The sequence below is a fragment of the Corvus kubaryi genome, unplaced genomic scaffold (assembly GCF_017639235.1).
Source record: "Corvus kubaryi isolate FWS band 111438036 unplaced genomic scaffold, C.kubaryi_AGA036_p1.0 37398, whole genome shotgun sequence".
In the NCBI taxonomy this organism is placed as follows: domain Eukaryota; kingdom Metazoa; phylum Chordata; class Aves; order Passeriformes; family Corvidae; genus Corvus; species Corvus kubaryi.
In genome coordinates, this window is record NW_024581137.1 from 5,152,426 (window position 1) to 5,173,458 (window position 21,033).

General features: G+C 37.7%; 1 protein-coding gene across 2 annotated transcripts in view; it reads left to right on the plus strand.

Annotated features, from left to right (window-relative positions):
* POU6F2 (POU class 6 homeobox 2) overlaps positions 1 to 19,575 on the plus strand; it is a 331,049-nt gene extending 311,474 nt beyond the window's left edge. The window contains exons 8-10 of one of the 2 annotated variants that reach the window (XM_042044047.1): positions 2,589 to 2,757; positions 11,133 to 11,301; positions 14,521 to 19,575. In XM_042044047.1, coding sequence (XP_041899981.1) covers positions 2,589 to 2,757; positions 11,133 to 11,301; positions 14,521 to 15,025 — 843 coding nt within the window. In that variant the 3' untranslated portion in view covers positions 15,026 to 19,575. The remainder of the gene's footprint in view (positions 1 to 2,588; positions 2,758 to 11,132; positions 11,302 to 14,520) is intronic. The other variant, XM_042044048.1, reaches the window with a different exon arrangement.
* Positions 19,576 to 21,033: the final 1,458 nt, after the last annotated feature.

Consider the following 21,033-nt stretch of genomic DNA (forward strand, 5'->3'; position numbering starts at 1 on the left):
CACAGAAACATTTTGATTCCTAATCCTGTAGTCCAAAACCTGTCAAAATTTCCTCCCAGCGTGTCATCAGCGCGTAAATTTAGTATTCTCTGTTCAGTCATCCATGTCTTTAAGAAAATATTGAGTAGTGCAGAATGAGGACAGACTTCTGTGAAGCACCATGCATGCACACTTCTGTTTCCACAGATATCTCATCCTCAGTTTTGTTCTCCAAATACTTCGGCATTCATTCTGCAGCAATTTCACCTAAACTATGCTTCCTTAAGTTATAAAGAATGTCACATGAGGGAGTGTCGAGACACTTGTAAAGTCAAACCACCTACTGCTTTTTCCCTGTCTGCAAGGCCAATTACCCTGTCTTAGAGGGAGATCAGATTGGTTTGACACAGTTTGTTCCTAACAATCCATGTTGTCTGTTGCTACCTTGTTTTCTTGCGGGTGCTTACAAATTGTTTGATTATTTTCTTCAGTACTTTTCCATGGTTGAAGTTCAGTTGACTGGACTATAATTTTGCAGATCTTTCTCTTTAAAGATAGCTGCTGTATTTGCTCCTCCATCCTCACAGATAAGCTCTAACATCTCTTAGACTGTTCCAGATAGAGTGAAAGCATCTAACTGATCTAAATACTGTACTTATCTTCCCTTGCCTGTGCTGAAATCTTTAGTTTCACCAGAGATTCCCTCAGAAAACAGACCCAGACCCCAAACACCTGCTTGTTTCTGAAAGCTGCAGTCTGGATGTGATATGAGTATAATGGATGGGTAGGCAGTCCACTTCTGCAGTGCTCAGAAGAGGCCAACCATCACAGTGGGATGTTTCCCTAGGAGAAGATACTATAAAAGTAGACATTCTGGGTTGGGAATTCTCTGTCGATAAAATTCAGCCCTTAGAGAATTTTTTTAAAGATTCTCACTGCTTGCATGAGTCTGAAAACTGGAAGCCTTTTAATCAGCTTCTCAACTGTTATCCCCTTGATAAAGTGGCATGTTGTATTTTTTAAAATGTACTTGATAAAAAAAATCCTTGATATAAAAAGATGCTTTTTTTTATTAATCCACAAGGAAGTCAGAATACACTAAAAGTGGTCAGATAAATAATTATCATTATTATTATTACAGGTTAAATCAAAGTTTCTTTCTTCATTTTCTGTTATATTATGCCATGTAGAAGGTGGAAAAAGAAGTTGAAATTTTTTCCATTCTTAAACAGGCTCTAAAAGGAATATTGTCATTAAAATAGTTCATACATATTCCACAGAAAGTGTCATCTTGAATCTGAACAGATACCTTTATCTATAGTGTTATACAATTTGTTGTCTACTTAGCATCAGACATTTCTGTGTGTGCTGGGAGGATAATGCATATAATTTGAGTGTTACTAATGAATGTAACTCCTTTTCGAAAGTAGTTTTTTCAGTTAGATATCAAAAGAGAAAAATTCATACTCCTTAGCATTCAAGAAGTAGATTTTAATTACCGACTTCAAGCAAGGCCAAATAGGTCTTTATCTTTTCCCCTTGTAGAAAATGCAGATAACAGCTGCAGTGAGGTGAAGCCTTTTTAGAATATTTATACTATCTTTTTTGATCAGTATCAAGAATCAACATAAAATAAAGGTATAATAAGCAGCAGTCACCAGAGTGTATCGGTACTGTATTATTGTATTCTTATGCTCTGAAAAGGCTGTACTGGATTACTAGAACACAATTCAAAACTGTAAAGTCCATTGTGTGCCTTCATTCTGTAGAGAGACTGCCCTTTGAATTTTCTGAGTTTTATGTGAAAATCAGTACCAAAGAATGTTCCTAGATTTCAACCCCACATGAAATCATACCATAGGCAGAATGGATTCATGGTTCTTTCCACTCCCCTAGTGAAAAAACAAAGAATACACTCTTGTAATATTTGTTTAAAAAACTTTTAGAAAGTCAGATTCATGTATCACAGTGTATCATTTGCATCTACCATACTCACTAGACTTTTTAGACGTGTCTTACTGGATACAATCCTGATGTGAATGGGGCCCAGAAGTTTCCCTGTGTGTTTTAGTATTGGATGACTTATCCGTTTGCATGATTCTTGTTTGTTTGCTAGATCTTCATAAAACAAATCATTGCTTCCTGTAGGAAAGGGATTTTGGCTCAGTTTATGTCCTTTTCCCCATTCCCACTCTTCCTGGCCCTGGTCCTGCAGTATGAAAGGATCTCTGTGAAACAATCCTGATTTCTATGAGAATCCATGTAGGGAATAAAAGTCTGGTTTCATGAGTCAGAAAACAGGTAAGAATATGTATTTACTAAATCAGAATCTTGCTGTGAATGTCATAGGTCTCTTATCACCCATTTCAAAAAAAGTATTTAGCTTCTAATTAGATTAAGTATCCAGTTGAACCGGGTAAAACTGGAAAGAAAATACTCAAAACAGCTCAGATTCCTCCTACTGTAACACTGTAACATGAACAAAGCCCATGGTGTTTAATGCTCCTATGTGATTTGTTCCCCAGAAGTAGATGGGTGAGATGGTGCATTGAAAGTTTTCTATTACTGCTTCACTTTCTAAATACCTATTTTTACATTTTAACATATAGCTCCATCAGCCCTCCCAGACGCAAGTGGGACAAGCAGCCTCACAATCCAATCTCCTGCATTTGGCTCACAGTCAAGCATCTATGTCTCAAAGCCCAGTGCGTCAGGCTTCCTCTTCTTCCTCCTCATCCTCCTCCTCTTCAGCTTTGAGTGTTGGCCAGTTAGTCAGCAGTAAGTATTGCTCCCTGGCTCTCCTTAGTTCTCCCCTCTGTTTGTTCTCCTCACTGCTGAGTTTCCCAATCTGTTCTCCCTCCTTTTGTTTGTTTTATTTATAGTAGATTGTATATTGCTAAATAGACTGACTCTCACCAGTGAGAATTACTAAGTGCTGTCATGGATGGGGCTTAAGGTAAACATGCCTTTAAAAATCTTAATCGATGCTGAAAATGGTCATTAAAATGCCATTAATTGACTCATGAGGGCAATTATTGTAACTGAAATGTAGTTTACATTTTTTGGAAATTACACATTTTTGAATCAGTCAGTATAATGAATTACATTTCTCAGAATTTGGTGGGCAAACAGGTACTCCTACTTTTGGTTAAGCTGCTTGTTTGTTTGCTTGGTTGATATAGCAAACCATTTTACAAACCCTAATACTACACAAATCTAGAGTGAGAGACTTTTCTTGCCAGAAAAAGCTTGCAACATTTAAACAAGAATGAACTGGAACATGTAGGGGAGAAGAGAGAAGCACACTGCAGTGAAATAACTGAGTTCCAGTGTTAGGAATATAACAGCTGACCTGAACAGCCCTTTATCCAGATCTCACTGTTCAGAGTCTTTGCTATTACCTTTTCAGCACTAACTTGGTCTTCACATAGCAAAAACCACAGGTTGACAGTATACATAAGAAGCATTAACAGTTTTTGCACATCTGCAAAAATCCAAGTGATTTGGGTGATCTTGTTCTATGATACTCCATGTATATATTCTAAGTAAACAAACACTATAGCTTATGCCATATTGGTAATGTAAAATATGCAACTGATGCAAGCTTATGAAGGGCTTAGAGAAACTGTCATGCAAGGAGAGATGTGAAAAAAATCTTGGTTAGATTTTTTTCAGAGATCTTTTACATGGGGAAATTACTAGTAGGGCTATAGTGGTAAAATTATGCTGATATAACTCCCAGCGGGAATACTTTTATTCTGGAATGAAAATATCTGCATATAGATACAGATATAATTATAGTGATATAAATATACTGCTATTGCTCTGTCAGTAGTAAATTTTCTCATGTAGACATACTTGTAGGAGGAAGACAAAGAAGAGGTTTTACATTACAAATACATAAAATTTATCCTAGTCCACGTGGGAAAATTGGGTAACATAGCTGGTGCAGAATGAGTTATTTTTCAATAGCTAGTCCAGAACAGCTCCTCTTGTGGACATTCTAATTTAAAATAAATGCAACATAGAGGAAGCCCTTTTAAGTTTACAGGATAAATCCATCAAAAGTTAGGAGATGCTCGAAAAATAGTTATTTGTTCAACTGTATGCAATTCCTATTAGAACATGTATTTCATTATACCAATATATTGTTGTGCATAAAATCAAGCAATCATGATTTTTTTGCTGATCCTTCTTTAAATGCATTCCCAGTGTAATTGTCCTAGGGATGTATCAGAATTACTAGTGCAACAGGTGGGCTTTTGTCCCAGGGTTTATCTGATTCACTAATCTGTTCCCCAGTTTGCATAACATTTCAGGTAGGAAGCTGTAGAGGAGTGAAGGATGGTCTTGCCTGAGGCAATGGAGGACTGAGGAGCTGAAGCCTTCTGTCTGCTATGTAATTCCAGTGCAACAGCGGGCAAATCACTTAAAAGAGATTTTTCACAAGTGCTCCCTCAATATCCAGCTTGAGAATCTGGACTTTAATTTACAGAAGAATCTGGTAGTCACAGTTGCAATTTTAAGTGCACTTTCATTGTGGAACTGTATCAAGAACCATTTGAAGACACAGTCTAAAAAATCATTTCCTACTTGACCTAGACTGGGTAACCCAAAAATGCTTCTTCCCTTAATATCTGTCTACTTCTCTGTGAATGAGAAGGGGAATACCCTCATCTTGTAGAAACACAAGAAAATAAATTAAGGTTTTTAAAAAAACAGAAGAGCTCAAGAGGAGATGTCTTTAGTGAAGAACTTTAATAGAGGTCTGGGGCCACACACTGAACAAGTAAAAAGGCAATACATCAATCAGTTTGTCTGCAATGAAGGACAGTTCATCCTGTTCACTGAACAAGGCACATGAAAAAGAAATGATAATCCACGGCTCAAAGACTATGCTACACTGTGTTGTGGGCTGCTGTAATTCCAGCATTTTGTAGCTTCTGAGTGTTAATTTGTGCAGCTCTAAGGATGTTCTTTTAGCCCCTTTTTTTGCCTGGATAAATTTCAAGGTTTTTACAAAAGCAGAACAGTAATGTACATCAGTCATATGGTGAGATAATATTTATGTTCATAGCTGGAAATAGAATATGTGTTGAATGGATGGAAAAGCTGATAGTTCTGTTATCATCTTGTTGGTTCTGCTTTAAAATAAACATGCTGTGCTTATGGATTTGGCTGAGAGCAGAGCAGTATGAGGCACAGGAATATCAATTTGGGCACAACTGGGAGATACATTAACGAACATACGACTTTTACTTGATCCTCTCAGGCTTGACTCCATCCACTACTTGTCTTGTTCTAGTGCCATTAATTCTTCACACTGTTCTCCACGCAATCCGCTCTCCCTTTGCCTCCATGCTTTTGTTCCTCTAGTTTTCTCCCTTCAGTCCTTTCCTCACAGTCCATCATTACCCAACTTCTCTTTCCATTTCAGTTCTCACTCAGTCACTGTCTCCAGACCATATCTGTACTCTTTTACCAGCCTTTTTATTAGGTAGCTTCTATCCTCCTTTATCTTGTTTTATCACTAGTGCCACCTCTTCTTCCCTATTTTCTTTCCTCTACCACAGTGAGTGGTACTACTCTGCACAGTCAGGCCCTCTCTCCCTCCACTCCAAACTCTGATCCCTGCTCCTTAATAGTCTTCCAGTTTGGTTTTTTCCTTCTATCATCTTTTTCTTAAGACTCAAGATTAATTTTTGCCCCCTCTGAATCCAAATCCTGCTGACGCCACTCCCATGCTTCCCAGAAGCCATCAGAGGAGTGTGAAAAATAATCACAAAGAAGAGCGTCAAGTCAGTCTCCCTGTCCTTACTGCAGTTCTATCATAAAGCAGGCCAGAGCTACAGGCATAGGAAACTTTTCATACAGTCAGACCAACAAAGGAGTTGTACTAGGAAATTAACTCACTGGAATTCAGATCTTAAGAGTATTCCAAAAGAAAATGTTATTGATAGGATTTTCCTGGAAAAAATTACATGTTAAACATAGTTACACATAAATAAAAACTTGTGGAGTTGTTTTGAGTTTATGCTTCTAGCTTCATCCAGTGTCTGCTCTTCAAGACTAACAGAATGAGTAGCGTGAGGAGCAGATCAACTCACTTCTGCCATTCATATAGCAACCTTACACAGACAGAAGCAAACCGATCATCTCAATTATCCTTAAAGGTTGTCCAGCATGCTTCTGAGAGCATGTAGCCAACCATAAACTGGAGTTAATACTGCATGCCTAAGCCTGCTTGAGCTGCCACATCAGGGACGATGTTGCAGGGCACAAGAGAGCTACCTTCTGTTTTCTATTAATGTGGAAAGAGCCTGCAAGAAAGAGGAAAATATGGGCAGCTCAGTAAGGAAAGATCAAACCACCTGTGTAATGAAACATGAAAATCAGACAAGATCCTTTATAGCTTTTCCTTCTCGGCAATACTGTTTCACCAAATAGTATTAAATGACCTTCATGAGTTTGACAATTGTTTCATGTGACTGAAAAGCCATTTGCACAAAACTGTGGCTGCACATGAGGATATAGACAGAAAGTCATCCTTGTTTTGCTTCTTTACAGAACCTGTTCAGTTTCTAGATGCAGATCCCTGAAGGGCAGGAGCGCATCTTTGTCAAGCCTGTGGCCTTCTTAACATCCCAGCTCCCACACTGGCTGCAGAACTTTGTATGAAAGGCCTACAATTGAAATCCAGTGTCTGAAAGTCCATTTAAAGTCTTTCAGTGGGATGAGGCGGGAAATGGGTTAGTGTTTCTGAGAGAAATCCTGAGGCATGAGGGCAGCATGAAACAATTTGTGGCCTCCTGAACCTATCTTTGATTTCTTTATCCCTCCTGAGGTAGGAATATTCTTTCCTTTTCCTCATTCCTTACAAAGGAAGTCCAGACCTTTGGCAGAGGTTCTGGAGTTGAGTACCTTGGCAGAGATTTGCTATATTCCAGAAATAATTGCTAAATATAGCAAAGTTCATGTAAAACTAGTCAGACTTTTTCAGTTAATCAAATTGCATAGAGCATCCTAACTTCAGCAAATAATTATTTGGGGCAAGCTTCTGCACACTGACTGCAAAGAGACTAACTCTTTTACAAGACATTGCCTCACATCAGAGAAATTATTAAAGTACAATGAGAAAGTCATAGGAACTCTCTTTGTTAACTTTAGTGTTCCATGTTCCTTGGGTTTATTCCTTTTACTTTTCATTGTAGTAATATTTTATGTCTGATTTTGCTTTTTTTTCTTTAATGTGTTTCTTAATTTCAAAAAAGTGCATTTCCTTACTTTTTAATTTCTCTTTCTTTTTTTTAATTTCCTGTCCTTTTTTTCCTTTAGGTTATTGTCTTCTTTATAACTTTTCCCTTTTCTGTCATAATCATCCCTAACCAGCAACAAGTGCTAATTATTTTAAAGACAAAATGTAACAGCTATTGCCAAATAAAAGATATTTTAAAGTAAGTTCTGTCTAAGCAAGGACTGCAAGATTCATCTCTATTCTTCCTGTCCCTTCTGTATGATTCCTTTGTATTGTCCAATCCTATTTGTATTCTCTTTTGTCTTCTTTGTTTTCTCTTCATTCAATTCTACATCATTATTCCTCCCTTTTTCCATTTCATTTTCCTCTTCTGTAATGCATCGCTCTGCTCATTTCTTTAACTTTTCCGCCATATGTTCTCTTTGTGGAAATCACTGGCTTCCCCTTGTGCTCTGAGACTTGTGTCCCCATGAAGTTCCTTTCTTCCTTCCAAACTCATTTTACTTTCATCTGTTACTATAAAATTAAAATGCCTCCCATAAACAAATTATTCTTCTTTTTTTTCCCACTGAGCTCCACTCCATTTTCCATTATCAATGTTTTGTCCTGCCTTTCTTATCCAATTTACTTTCCATTGGACCTCCTCAGCCAGCTATTTCTCCTTCTGTCTGACTGGGGAAATCATCCCCCTGTAATCCCTCCCGTGGCAGAACTCTGTGCAACAGAAATTTGGTTTCTCCTTCAGGGTGCACTGATTTCTCTGCAGCAGCTCTTTCCCCTAACTATTAAAACCACAGCATATTTTCACTCAACAACAAACTCACACAGGATTTTCAGAAGAGTTCAAAAGTGGGAGAAGTATTCCCTTCAGTAGGAAAAAACAGATTTCAATGCAGGAGAGCTTGTGGATTTAATTTCTTCCATACTGCTCATCTACCTTCAACATCCACCAGGACAGCTGGTGGAATTTTAGCTGTCTTCCTTTTTGTTACATGTACCCATATCCTCTGAAATGGTCCCAGAAAACCCTCTTACCTTTCTCCAGTAGTTTCATAGACAGCCATTGTTTTCTCATGCAATAATATAAACTTGGAGTCTTAAAATGCTGTTACTGTAGATCCCAAATACTCAATGGGTTTGATATTCTCTATTTTCCTGTTTGCACTGGGTGGCCTTCCCTGGGATAGCCACTTAATTTAAAAAGCATAAGCTACTCTTCCTAAAATGTGAAATGCACTATATGTTCAACTGTTCTGAGAGCCCAGAACTTGTTAAAACAAAGTCCATAATCTATTTGAATATGTTTATGTGTGTGCATATATTAGACCACACAGTCTAAGACTGTACAGATGGCATTTTAATGCGGTAGAGTAAAACAGACCAATGATGATATCAATAGAGTGGTCTTCATAGCACTATTTGTGTTTTAGGGAGGTGACAGAAAACAAGATCTGTGGATTTCAAAGGGCTTTGAATCACACCCAAAGTAGAAGTGGTTCCAATTTTGTACAAATGCTATTTTCCCTAGAGTTCAAGATAAAACACTTCAGTGTTTCAGTCCATCTGTTAGTACTTTCCTGTTGCCAAAGAAGCTATGAAAGAATGAAGCCTTTTTCTCAACAGATATTCCACTATATACTACATTCTACTCCTGTATTACTGAAGAGCATCACAGTTTTTTCTCATATCAAGTAGTTAGAGCTCAGCCTAATATTTCCCTCATCCAAGTGCCACAGGCAGGAAAGGTCTTTCCATGGTGTTAACTGTTGCAACAGTGCCAGATCATTCTAGATCCAGCAGAACTTGACAGAATTTCTCTATAATCTCTCTAAGATCTCTGCAATTAGTTTTCTTACTTCTCTTTTTATTCCTAACAGGAGTTGGGGAGCATTACAGGTGCCAGGTGCCATAGTTTGCTACTTTTCAAGTTCTCTAGGAACACCTGAATTGTCCTTTGTCACATACCTAACAGCCTTAGTCAGAGGACTTAAAGTAACAGAAGGAAAGAGGTGAGGAAGGCCACAGTTTTAGTGTACTTCACTCAGGGGATTTTTTGAGGCCAGTATCATTTATGATATTTAGTACAGAGACGTAAAGAGTAGATAAGTCTTCAGCTCCCTTCTGTGTCTCTGAAATTCAGAACTGGTATGCTAGATAGACTATATGGCATAAGCAGGAAAATTACATGCTTCTAAAGACAATTACCTTATAAACCTGAGTGGCCACTGTCACAGCACTTAGTCCTAAAGCACACAATATGCACCCTAGCTTTGTACTGGATGAGTGCATAGGTGTACAGATGACCACAAGTACAGCAGTGAGAACAGCAGAGATGATTCTGAGTGTGAAGTATTGTTGAAACAAGGTTCAACCTATGTGCATGTTTGTCTGTGCATAGTTCATGTGGTCCCTGGTTGCATACACACAAATTTTAAAAATATTACTGCCATGTGTGTTTCTTACACTCAAGCAACAGATAGATATAGGCTAAATTTATATATCAGAAAACCCTTTTCCCTCTGTCTATTATTGGACAAAAAGATTTTTTCATAGGATATTTCCATGATAAGGAAATTTTAAACCAGGCTTATAAACCCCTGAAAATAAAAGCTTTGCTACTGTAATGCTGATAAGCCCTCACTATAGCCATACTAGCAGGAGCCATTCTAATACAGGGTTCAGAATTGTAATGTAGTCTAGCATTGTCCTTGGACAACTGCTTGCATTTACAGAAATTGAGGGGTTATTGTGCTGCAAACTTTTCACCTCAGCGTCTGAGGAATGAGGTGAAGAACAATAGAGATGTCTCACTGGGAGAACGACTTCACTACATGCAGGATTGCACAACACTTTGAAATCTTCTACCATCCCAGTCCCATGCTGTCTCTGACTTGGCAAACACTTTCATTTAGTCAGGGATCAGTAGCTTGGGAGGGGGGAAAGTTCCATTCTCCAGCTGTTGTGTCATTTCCCTTGATAAGTCCTAAATTGACCAAGTTATCCAGCTCCAAAGGAGCTTTTCTGTGGTAGACATGCTTTATTATGTGCCCTTTCAGGGACAAAGGCTTCTGTGTCAGTAAACTGCTATAGAGAGGAAGGACAAATTTATTCTCACAGCATCATAAGCATTATCTTCTGAGGGGCTAATGTAGAAGTAAAATAACTGTGCAGCATTACCATCCAAAATCAGTGTTGTTGCTCCTTGATTATCGACCTGATGGGAGGCAGAATAAAAAGCTTGAAAGGCTGCTTCTCAGAAGGGAATATTTTAAAAGATTATTTTTAAATTAAGGAGGTTTTAAAGGCAGAAATTTTTTTAGGCCTGTTCATTTGCTGGGTTATTTTGGACATTCATGTGTCAGTTTAAATTGGGTATTGTGTAAAAGGGAAGAAATAGTTGTGAATCTCCTTATTTGGCATTACCTTTAGATAAAGCAGAAAGACTTGATTTCAAGCTAAAAATCCAAGCAGCTCATACATATATATAGCCCTCCCCACAGGCTGGATATAAATATAGTAACACCAACCTTCTTTCGCTGCGTGATAAGAAGGGAAAACAGGGAACAAGACTTCTCAACCCAGAGAAGACTTTGCAAGGCATAAATGGCAGTGAGGAGCCCAGTCACACCCTCCCTCTGAGGTGAGCTGGCCTTTTTCAGGAGTTCAGCAACAGCATATCTTTGAAAATCTTCCACCAGCACCTGCAGCCCAGTCAGGATCTTAGCATTCTGAACATGCTTCATAACACACCTGACAAGGCCAGTCTGTTTCTGTTTGGGGAAGAAGAGAAAGGGATCAGTATTAAAAAAATTGAACTTGAAAGCCTTGACACTGAAAACAGCCTGTCCCACCGATACGTGATGCAAAGAACTGACATGTTTAAAAAATATCTCAACAGATCCTCAGACAGCCTCTGGGGAGGTGGATGGGGTAAATCTGGAAGAAATACGAGAATTTGCCAAAGCTTTTAAAATCCGACGCCTGTCCCTTGGCCTGACACAGACTCAAGTTGGCCAAGCCCTAAGCGCCACCGAAGGCCCAGCCTATAGCCAGTCTGCCATCTGCAGGTAACAAGTTACATCATAAACTCTCCTCTTCTCTCTTTGTTCTTCATAATGATCCAGTTTGTTGTGATGAGCATGCTTGTGTTTGAGTCTCATGACTTTAGAGTATATTATTTAAACTGATGTTTAAATTAGCCAATAATGTTGTTACCTAACATATAAATTGTTTTTATTGTGTATATTTAGAGTGATTTTGGTCTCTTTTTTTTCCCCTCCTTTTTTAAACAAGTGAGAAACAATGTTCCTAGCATAGAGGCTTAATTCCATAGATGAGTGCAAAATCCCATACTGGATGAGCACCAGCTGACCCTCTTCATACTGTGCCATTTTCTACAGATAGGGTTACTGAACAAGTATTTCATGGCTGCATCCCTGCTAAGTTAAAACCTGTATTACTGTGGTTAGCACTTCACATAGAGGATGTTAATGATGATTTACCTAGGCAACACAGAAGGGAAAAAAATAGCCTTCCTGCTATCTTGCAAACCAGCAGCTATTCATCTTTTATCACCCAAATATTTACTGAAAAAAACTGGCAAATCCATGTGTGCAAAGCAGCAGCACTCTGTCCTAATCATAAGAAATAATATTACAGTCTTGACAGAGTTAAAGTATAAGCAAACACCTTATATGCATGTATGTGTGTTACAGTCATCCCATGTTTATGCATGAGGTAACAAACACACTTAGGTAACAGCTTATTCCTCTTGGGCAATGCCTTATAGTCCTTCTCCATCAGTGAAAGCCAAGAAACCAGCTCTAAGCTCATTTAAGTGGATTTTGTTTTTGGTGATCCATGAAATGCTCTGTCTTTTTATCTGCTCTTTATACTTTTAATGTATTCCCCATAGAACGGAAGTGTACTTTTCCTGCAGTTAAAGACTAAGGTTATAAATAACATCAGTATGGGGTAGTGTGCTTGCAGCTCACATTTTGCTCAATGATTTTCCATAAAACCCATTGATTGTTGTTAAATACAAAAAGCTCCATAGGATCCTCTCACTTCTATGGTCTCCCCTACTGTTTTTTTCTTATAAGATACCTCCCTGTAGAAAATAACCTTTATTCAGTCTATACAAGGATACTACTGCTGGGAAATTTGTTTCAAGACTTGTATGTCGTTATACCAAACATGTCCTGCAGTAACAACACTAACAAGCAATGCCAACGATATGAATGCTATTGCTCCCTATTGCTAAGGATTAATTTTGATTTTGTATTTTTTTTTAATTTCTTTGTGGTCAGTTGGTAAAGAATGCCTAAAATGGGTGGAGTTTTTAGCAACTGACAATTTTTTGTAGCCTTAAGTTACTGTTTATCATACTATACTTTAAAGGGACACTTTGCAGTTTCCTTTACTTTTGTCTCATTTGCTGTCTTCTCATTTCCTCCATCTTCCTCACACTTTGAGAAAGCGCTGGGGATGGTGAGACCTTTTACAGAGGGCTCCTTGGAGGGGCAAGTTGCTCAGAACATGAGATTGGGTGCAAGAGCTGGTCCCAAATACTTGCAAGGTTACAGTTTTTTTAGTTTTCTTTGCCCGCCTCAGACAGACACCATTTTGGGCTGTAATTACATGCTATGACTGTGCATGTTTTGTTAAGCACCAAGACAAGCTGCTTCAGTGGCAGCATGTGTTCCTCAGAAATAGTAGATTTAACTTTCTTTTAATTGTAACAAATTTCAGCATGAACTCCAGGTCAATGGAAGGGGCAGTAAGGCAAGCAATTTGAGCAACCAACTTGAAGACAAATGTAGAATCTCCTGATGGCCTGTGCAGGTCATATGAGCAATATACCACCTTGATATGTTCTGCATGCAAATAGCAGTATTTTCTTTAACTTGACACAATACGTTCTAAAACATATCCTTCAGTCTGAAATATCACTGGACACCAAGGAATGACACCTTGCAGTCAATACCACGTTAAGATGTCAGGCACCAGTTACAAATTCTTTGGAGTATTATTATCTGAAATTATTCTTTGTCTTATTCTTTGTTTGTGAGAAGTGCTTTGTTTCTTGCTGGAATATTTTTTGCTGCCTCCACATGCTGAATAGAGACACTAAAAATGGCCAGCTACGGTCACCACGTTTCTTTGCATAAAGGCATTGATTCAGTCGGTCTCATCTCCAGAGCACTCTGCGATTAGTGGTGGTGGTGGTGCTTCAGCAGCACCTGGGCTGGAGAGCATAGCAGCGACATCCAATAATTGTTGCCTTTCTGCAGCATTAACTACCACAACATGCAGAGTGGACAGAGCAAAGTGGGAAAATACAAATGGGTGGCACCAGAGATTTGGGTTAAGATTTTTTAATGTGTAGCAAAACAGGATGAACTCAGTAAATGAAAAAAACAATTACTTATAAAACTTGAAACATGAACTCAGCTCTTCTGCTTGTTTTTGAAACTATTAAAGCTTTGTGTGGCTGCTTTTCCAGATGTTTTATAATACTTGTAAAATCTGGTTTGGCAAAAGATTTTTGATGGCAAAATGATATATAGAAGACCTCATTTACAGGAAATGATATTCTGGTACAGTTTACAGAAATACCACAATAAACTCAGCTTGGTGCCACAGCATATTAGTAGACTGTTATGCTGGTTTTCATCTGGAAAACACGAGTCTGTCTTTGCACATTGTGGGGACAGCAAGATAATTGCAAAGTGTCCAGCTGTTTCAGCTGAACACCGCTGTGGCTATGGGAATTTTTTTTCCAACCCAGAAAAGTGATATAGCATTAACTTACAAACAGTGAAGATTGCTGAAAAATGGAAAGGAAACCTGATATTCAGAGACTAGTGTTTGCCATTGGTTTTTATTATTAAAGCTGTGGTGTTTGGATTGGGAGGGATAACAAAAGGATTAAGCACAAAGACAAGATGATAAAAGCAATTGCCTTGATATCATTTCCTGTAATTAGACTTAGTCTCAAGGGTTTTGAAGATCATCAGAAATATGAAAATGCGATTCTTAACCTGTATTATTTAGTGTACTTAGAATTTTGTTGTAGTGCTCATTTTGTGTTAGCTTAAATATCTAGCTATATATAAATATATATATATCTATATCTATGTATAGATATACTTATAGATATACCTATTTGACAGTTTTCATAATCTATTGTAAATTATCTCTGCCAGTCAATTAGTCAGGCAGGCAGGAAGTCCCACCCTGGCAGAGCATCAGTGTAAGACTCTTCTTTCTCAATTTTCCCTCAGACACACCATCCTGAGAAGCCACTTTTTCCTACCACAGGAAGCCCAAGAGAACACTATAGCTAGCAGTCTGACAGCCAAACTGAACCCTGGCCTTTTGTATCCTGCCAGGTTTGAAAAGCTGGACATCACCCCTAAAAGTGCCCAGAAGATAAAGCCGGTGCTTGAGCGGTGGATGGCTGAGGCTGAGGCCCGCCATCGAGCAGGGATGCAGAACCTTACCGAGTTTATTGGGAGCGAACCATCCAAAAAGCGCAAGAGGCGTACCTCGTTCACGCCACAAGCCCTTGAAATCTTGAATGCCCACTTTGAGAAGAACACGCATCCCTCTGGGCAAGAAATGACAGAGATTGCAGAGAAACTGAACTATGACCGGGAAGTAGTTAGAGTTTGGTTCTGCAATAAGAGGCAAGCACTGAAGAACACAATTAAACGTTTGAAACAACACGAGCCCGCGACGGCAGTTCCTATGGAGCCTTTAACAGACTCTCTGGAAGAAAACTCCTAAAAACAAAACAAAACCAAACCAAACCAAATCACACAGGAAAAAACCCCACACCAACTGAAACGCGTCCATATGAACTCTGTGAAAATAACTATTCATCACCCTTGTAAGTAAAAGACTGAGAAAACTACAAGAAGGACAGAACAGTTTATAATTGTCCGTGGGTTTTCCTATTTAAAAAAAAAACAAAAAAAAAACCAAAAAAAAAACCAAAAACAAAAAAAAATACACAACACTTAGTGTGTGTGCGGTAGAATTAGTTCCCAAAAAACCCGAAAAAGCCAGTTTTTTTAAATGGACTTCAAGTAAACCAAATAACGGCTTAATTTTTTCTGTATATTATGAAAATATGAACACATTTTAAGGAAAAAAAAAACAAACAAAAAAAAGAAAGGAAAAAAGAAAAAAACTTTTATCTGTTTAAAAGAGAATACAAGCCTGCCACCTGGAGGAGTGATTGTAGCCTTTCAGGTATCAAGTGCTGATTCACTATGAAAACTATTAACCAAAGTCAGAAACATGGCATTGCAAACTAGATTGTTAGTCTACTCTTTTATGAGTGTAAAATTGTGTTACAAATTTTTACATTTGTATTTTGCAAAGAGGAAAACAACAGGATTAATTTCTCTCATCCTTGTTTTCACCCCCTGCAGGTGTGTACAAAGTCATTCCGTAGTTGTCACCTCATTTTCTTTTCTTTTCTTTAACAGTTTTGCAATCTCTTGGCGTTTGGGTGCCAAAAATAATTACTTTTTATTGTGATTTGTGGGGTTTGTTATTTCTCTTCTAAGCGTGTAAGTCTTGGTTGCATTTCTTTTTCTGGTTTTTTTTCTGATTCTATTTGCTGCATCCTCCCTTCCAGCTCATTCTCCACCCCTTCCCCAACCCCCCCAAACCCAGTACTGTTTAAAGAATTTTAAAAAGAAAGGTGAAATATTTTATGTTGATATGATGAAATACAATAGAGAACAAAGAAGGATTAGGATTATGTCTGATGGACTGTCAAGCCCACACTGAACATTGTGCTTTTTGTCAAATGTGTAGCTTGAGATTTCTCTGTCCTTTGGCCTGGCGAGGTTACCAAAATTCATTTTGTAGTATAAATATAAACTGCACACCTGGTACAGTGCTGCATCTATATTTTGGTTCCATTTGAAGCAATTTCTCTCCAAAGTCTGCTAGCCAAAGAAATTTCTTGAGGTTTTGATGAAAACAAATGGACAGGCTGAGAAGTTATGAGGTTGTTTTGATCATCACATCACTATGGACAGGCTGAGACGTTATGAGGATGTTTTGATCATTACATCACTATGGACAATTTTGATGGTAGTGCTCTGTTCCTTCTGGCTTTTTTTATGCCATATTGATGCTTGCCTTGTTGACTTCTTCAGTAGGAGGATGTGCTTCTGCAGGTGTTTGCTGCAGCCACTGTCTAGACTAAGCAACTGGGACATAGGAAAAACCACAGAATATCCCTTGATTATATAAGGTGGGTCACCTGCAATATGATTCAGGTGAACTGATTTTTCTTTAAAGACAGTATATCTCTGTGGCTTCCATTCTGATTGGACAAGCATCTGCTAAAATACTATGGTCATTGGACCTACAAGCATACCAAGGCTCAGAGGGAAAGAAAGGTGTTGCAAGTTCTTGATGGGGTGTGGGCTGACCTGTGAAGGTCATCTGCAATCTTCATCTTCTGCTCAGTTATGCTCAAGCCTTTGGGATTCTGCCCACTGTTAGGGTAGAAGCTGCATCTTGATCAGGTCTTCCCAAAAGATAACATCAGATATTTGGTTCAGCTCACTGTAGAGATGGTAGAGTAAAATTCTGCTGGTGTAACTCCTGACTGCATGCCTTGACCTAAGGATGGTTGTGCTGGATTTTTGGTGATCTACTTAAGATGTGGAAGGAAGTTCCTAACGTGCTGGAGTCTTCAAACAACACCTCTCTTATTAAAAAGTTTTCAAGAACTCCAGGAGATATCCAAAACTTAGTGAAGAAACAGGCTTTCATTGATTTCAGTAGGCTTTGAATCTGGCCCTCTATTTTATTAATGGGATTTGCCTTGTAAAGTGGGGTATTTATTGCACGATTAGTGGAGCTTTAAGATTTCAGAGACCATCATCTGGGCCAGAAGCTGCTTCTAAATGTGAGCACTCTCAAAGGTCAGTGTTGGAGCACACTGAGGATCCAGTACTCCAGGATGGGCTCATGTCCAGCAAATGCATTTTAGACTTAAAGCTTCAGCAGGGTATGTTTAAGGATATTTTCAGTATTCCTTTATGAGCATGAGAGTGACAATTGTTATTGACTCTTTTTCTGCTGTTGATATATAAATAACTGCTGATGGGAACAAATGCCTCAGTAACCACAGGCAAATTGTGAGGCACAAAAAGATGTTTTATCCAAGTTGAGCATGTGAAATAGAGAGTCTCACAGTAACATCTGCCCCTCTGGGTTTTCTTTTTACCCTCTCTCTCCAGAGATACCTATATCCACAAATATATCTATGTTGTATATAACGAACAGCCCTAAAGTTGTGGCCACAGTTCAGTGTACGTAACGATCAGACCACCTTCCAGAAGCCAACAGGAAAGCAAGGATGAACAAATCATATTTGGAAGCAGTCATTCCTGAAATCCTACCCATGTCTCCAGAACACTCCTAATTGCCCAGTCATTAATGCCACATACACAATTACACGTTCAGTCATCCTTAAGGCCATATCTTCCCCCACTCCATCCCCACCATTAACAGCCTGGGAACAAAACCATCAACCATTCTTTGCCTAAAAACTAAATTTCCAGTTCTCCCAGGGACTGCTCTAAATTCTGTGAAGAAAAATCCCCCAAGAAGAAAAGTTAACTAAACACTGTATGAAAGATACTAAATGTTTAAAAATATGCTGGCAGCAGTTATATAAGCTCTTTTCTGTTCCAAGTACATATCAGAAGGATATAACTAGGACAGTGAAAATGCAAAATGAATATAAATTGCCAGCATGGAAGAAAAAATAATGTTCATCCCACAGTCTTAAAACCAGTCAAGTGCAGTGGTTTTTTTTACAGTTTTCTAATTTTGTATTATGTTTTGTAAATTATTTATAAAGTGTTGTAATGCTTCTCATATTAATTTTTTTATACACAAATCTTTGCTATGAGGCATAAATGGTGCCTGAACAGATTCTTAGGAAGATAAATTATGTGTGAGTAGTACATCTTTGGGGGGGGCATAAATATTTGGTTTTATTTTGTTACTGGCAACATTTCTGGTTCCCATTTGTAAACAATTTTCATGTATTGATAACATTTGAATACCTTTTAATTTTGCATGTGACTAAAAGATAGATTGCTACCAGCAAATGAAACAAAAGTCTCTTCGGTCATATGTGAAGGTTTAATGGTTTTCCAATTTGTTGATAATTGATTTAAAAAAAAAAAAAATATATAAAATATTATTTGAATAATGAACCAAGGGGTTCACTAACTGTTCTGTCTTTTTATGTTTTTCACTAAAAAACTATTTTGGACAGTTGAAGAAATCAAATTAATTCAAAGGGTTCCAATTTCTTTACATTATTACTGGAAAAAAAAAAAGAAAAAAAAAAAAAGAAAAAAAAGAAAAAAAGAGGGAGAACAAGGAAGCAAAAAGGAGCTAGGAAGGAACAAGTAGAGGCGTATCAAAGAACTCAAGCTATAACCAAAAAGAAGTATGTAAAATGCCTTTGCTCGTCTTCTCAATGCTGGACCAAAGCTCAATGTATGTAGGTATATGCACATTGTATAGATATGGCTAAATGTTGCTGACAATCTCGCAATACTAAACTGTTACTATTAAAAAAATACAAAAATAAAACTGTTCATCAGTGTTTTACCTCAGCACTCTACTTGTACCCAGTTATTGACAAACATTCAAATAAGAAGATAAGAGAGGAAATTGATTTCCATGTCAATGTTTGACTGTAAAATCTGTTTGGAAAACATTTTGTAATGAGCTTTATGTCACGTGGTTTGCTTGTTTCCAACTTGAGACTATGTGGGGCACATTTGTTTATTTATCGTTAAAAAGTGATATTATTACTATTATTATTATTATTATTAATTATTATTATTACTATTATTATTATTTTTGTCCTATGTGCTATAATCTACAGAATGGTCACCAGGGTCACTTATGAAGCACTGCAAAGAGATCTGTTTTTCCATGCATGGAGCATGCAGGGGGAAAGATGGCAGTACAAAATGGACTGTATTGTGTTGTTAAAAAATATGAATAAATAAAAAAGGAGTGGATATGGTGGACTTGTGACCAAGAAAACAAAGTGGATATTTAAAAGCTCCTTACTACTCTGACTTTGAAACCAAAGCTGATTTATCTGCACAGGTTGCTTAACATGAAAAAAATAAAAAAACTGACAAAAACTGTACTTAATCTAGAGCAATATCTGTATGGTCAGTAAAGCTGCACTTTGTGTATTTCTTAACAGCTTCAGATCTGTCACTTTTAATTTGTACCATAAAAAATAAAGAATTGTTTGACATGAAACATAAGCTCCTTTCATGTGTTTGTCTTAAATCTCATGCATTATTCACATTATTCAAGCTCATGTAATTTCACATCAGTTCAATACAAAACCAGTTAAATTCTTGAAAAAAGGAAGAGAGAAAATCCATTTGCACTGTGGAGCATAACTTTATCTGCAAAACTAAACACTGTTTCTGTACCGAGAGTGGGTGCATGCATTGGCGATGTCTTATTTTCTCTACAGGTATTGCAGAGTAGAGGATCTCCCTCAGGAGTACTCTGGAAGCCCCCAGGTGAGTGTGTGTTGTCCCCCAGGCCAGATGGAGCAAAGCACAGATGGACATGAAGGCCAGTGTATCCCCCCGTGCTTCCAACCACAGTCCCATAACAAAGCCCTGGTAAGTGATAGGAGTGTGTTAGAGAGGCTGGGCCAGCCATTTAAATTATTTCTCTTGCATTTTTGCAGAGCTCATGGGGTTCATTATTCAATTCTTCCTGTAATTATGATATTAGGTCACAGAAATGCCTGTTTTTCAGGCCACTTCTCTTGAGTCATATTGAGTTCTGTCAAAATACAGGATTCTGAAATATCAGCATATTTTAGAAATTAATTAGCTGTATTATAAAGGGGTTTTTTTGAAAAAAACAGCCTAGAAATAAAAGCTCTGACAATCTTAGAATACTGTGTTTGAGACTTGGGAGCAAAATTTTTACAAATACCTTTTTCTTTGATTTTGTTTAATATTGTTTTACTTTTCCAATATCATGTGTTAAATAATCAAAACTAAAACAAAGTATTTATTTGCATGGAAAAGCAGAGACCATTTGGAATATTTATTTATTGTGATTTTTTTTCAGGTCAGAATTTCCCTTTTATATGCAATTTTTCTGTATTTTATGAGGTACATAAGAAAGAGAACAAAAAAGGTAGCTTTTTTGTAGACATAATGATAGAAGCTTCATAAACAAGGCAAAGATTGCATCTTGTCCTCTAGGCACCATGTCTCCATACCATGGTCTAACAGCCACCTCAAGCACGTCATTCATCTACTTATACAATACAAGGGTGTGGAGAATGACCCTTTGTGCTGTCATATCAACTACTAAAAGGTGAACACATATTTTTTCATTCCATTGTGATAAAGCAGCAAGCAAACATTGATTAGTCTTTTTCCCCAAGTCTATTTAAAAAAGCAATATTTCCTCTTTTCATCATACTATATGTATTTTAGCTGCCTCATAGGCACATGACCCTACCTAGCCATTACATATCTAAATAACCTGGATCTATTAAGTTGCAAGAAATTCTGACTTTGCAAATTGAATCAATTAAGTTCCTATTGATCACTGAAATCTCAAAATAGATCCTACCTTAGAGCTACTGAATACTAACTATAAGACTTCACACTCCTTACTGACTGCTTAAAAATCAAGTTTCTACAAATTAACTATGACAGGACTTCAGAGCTCCTTAAGTGCATCAT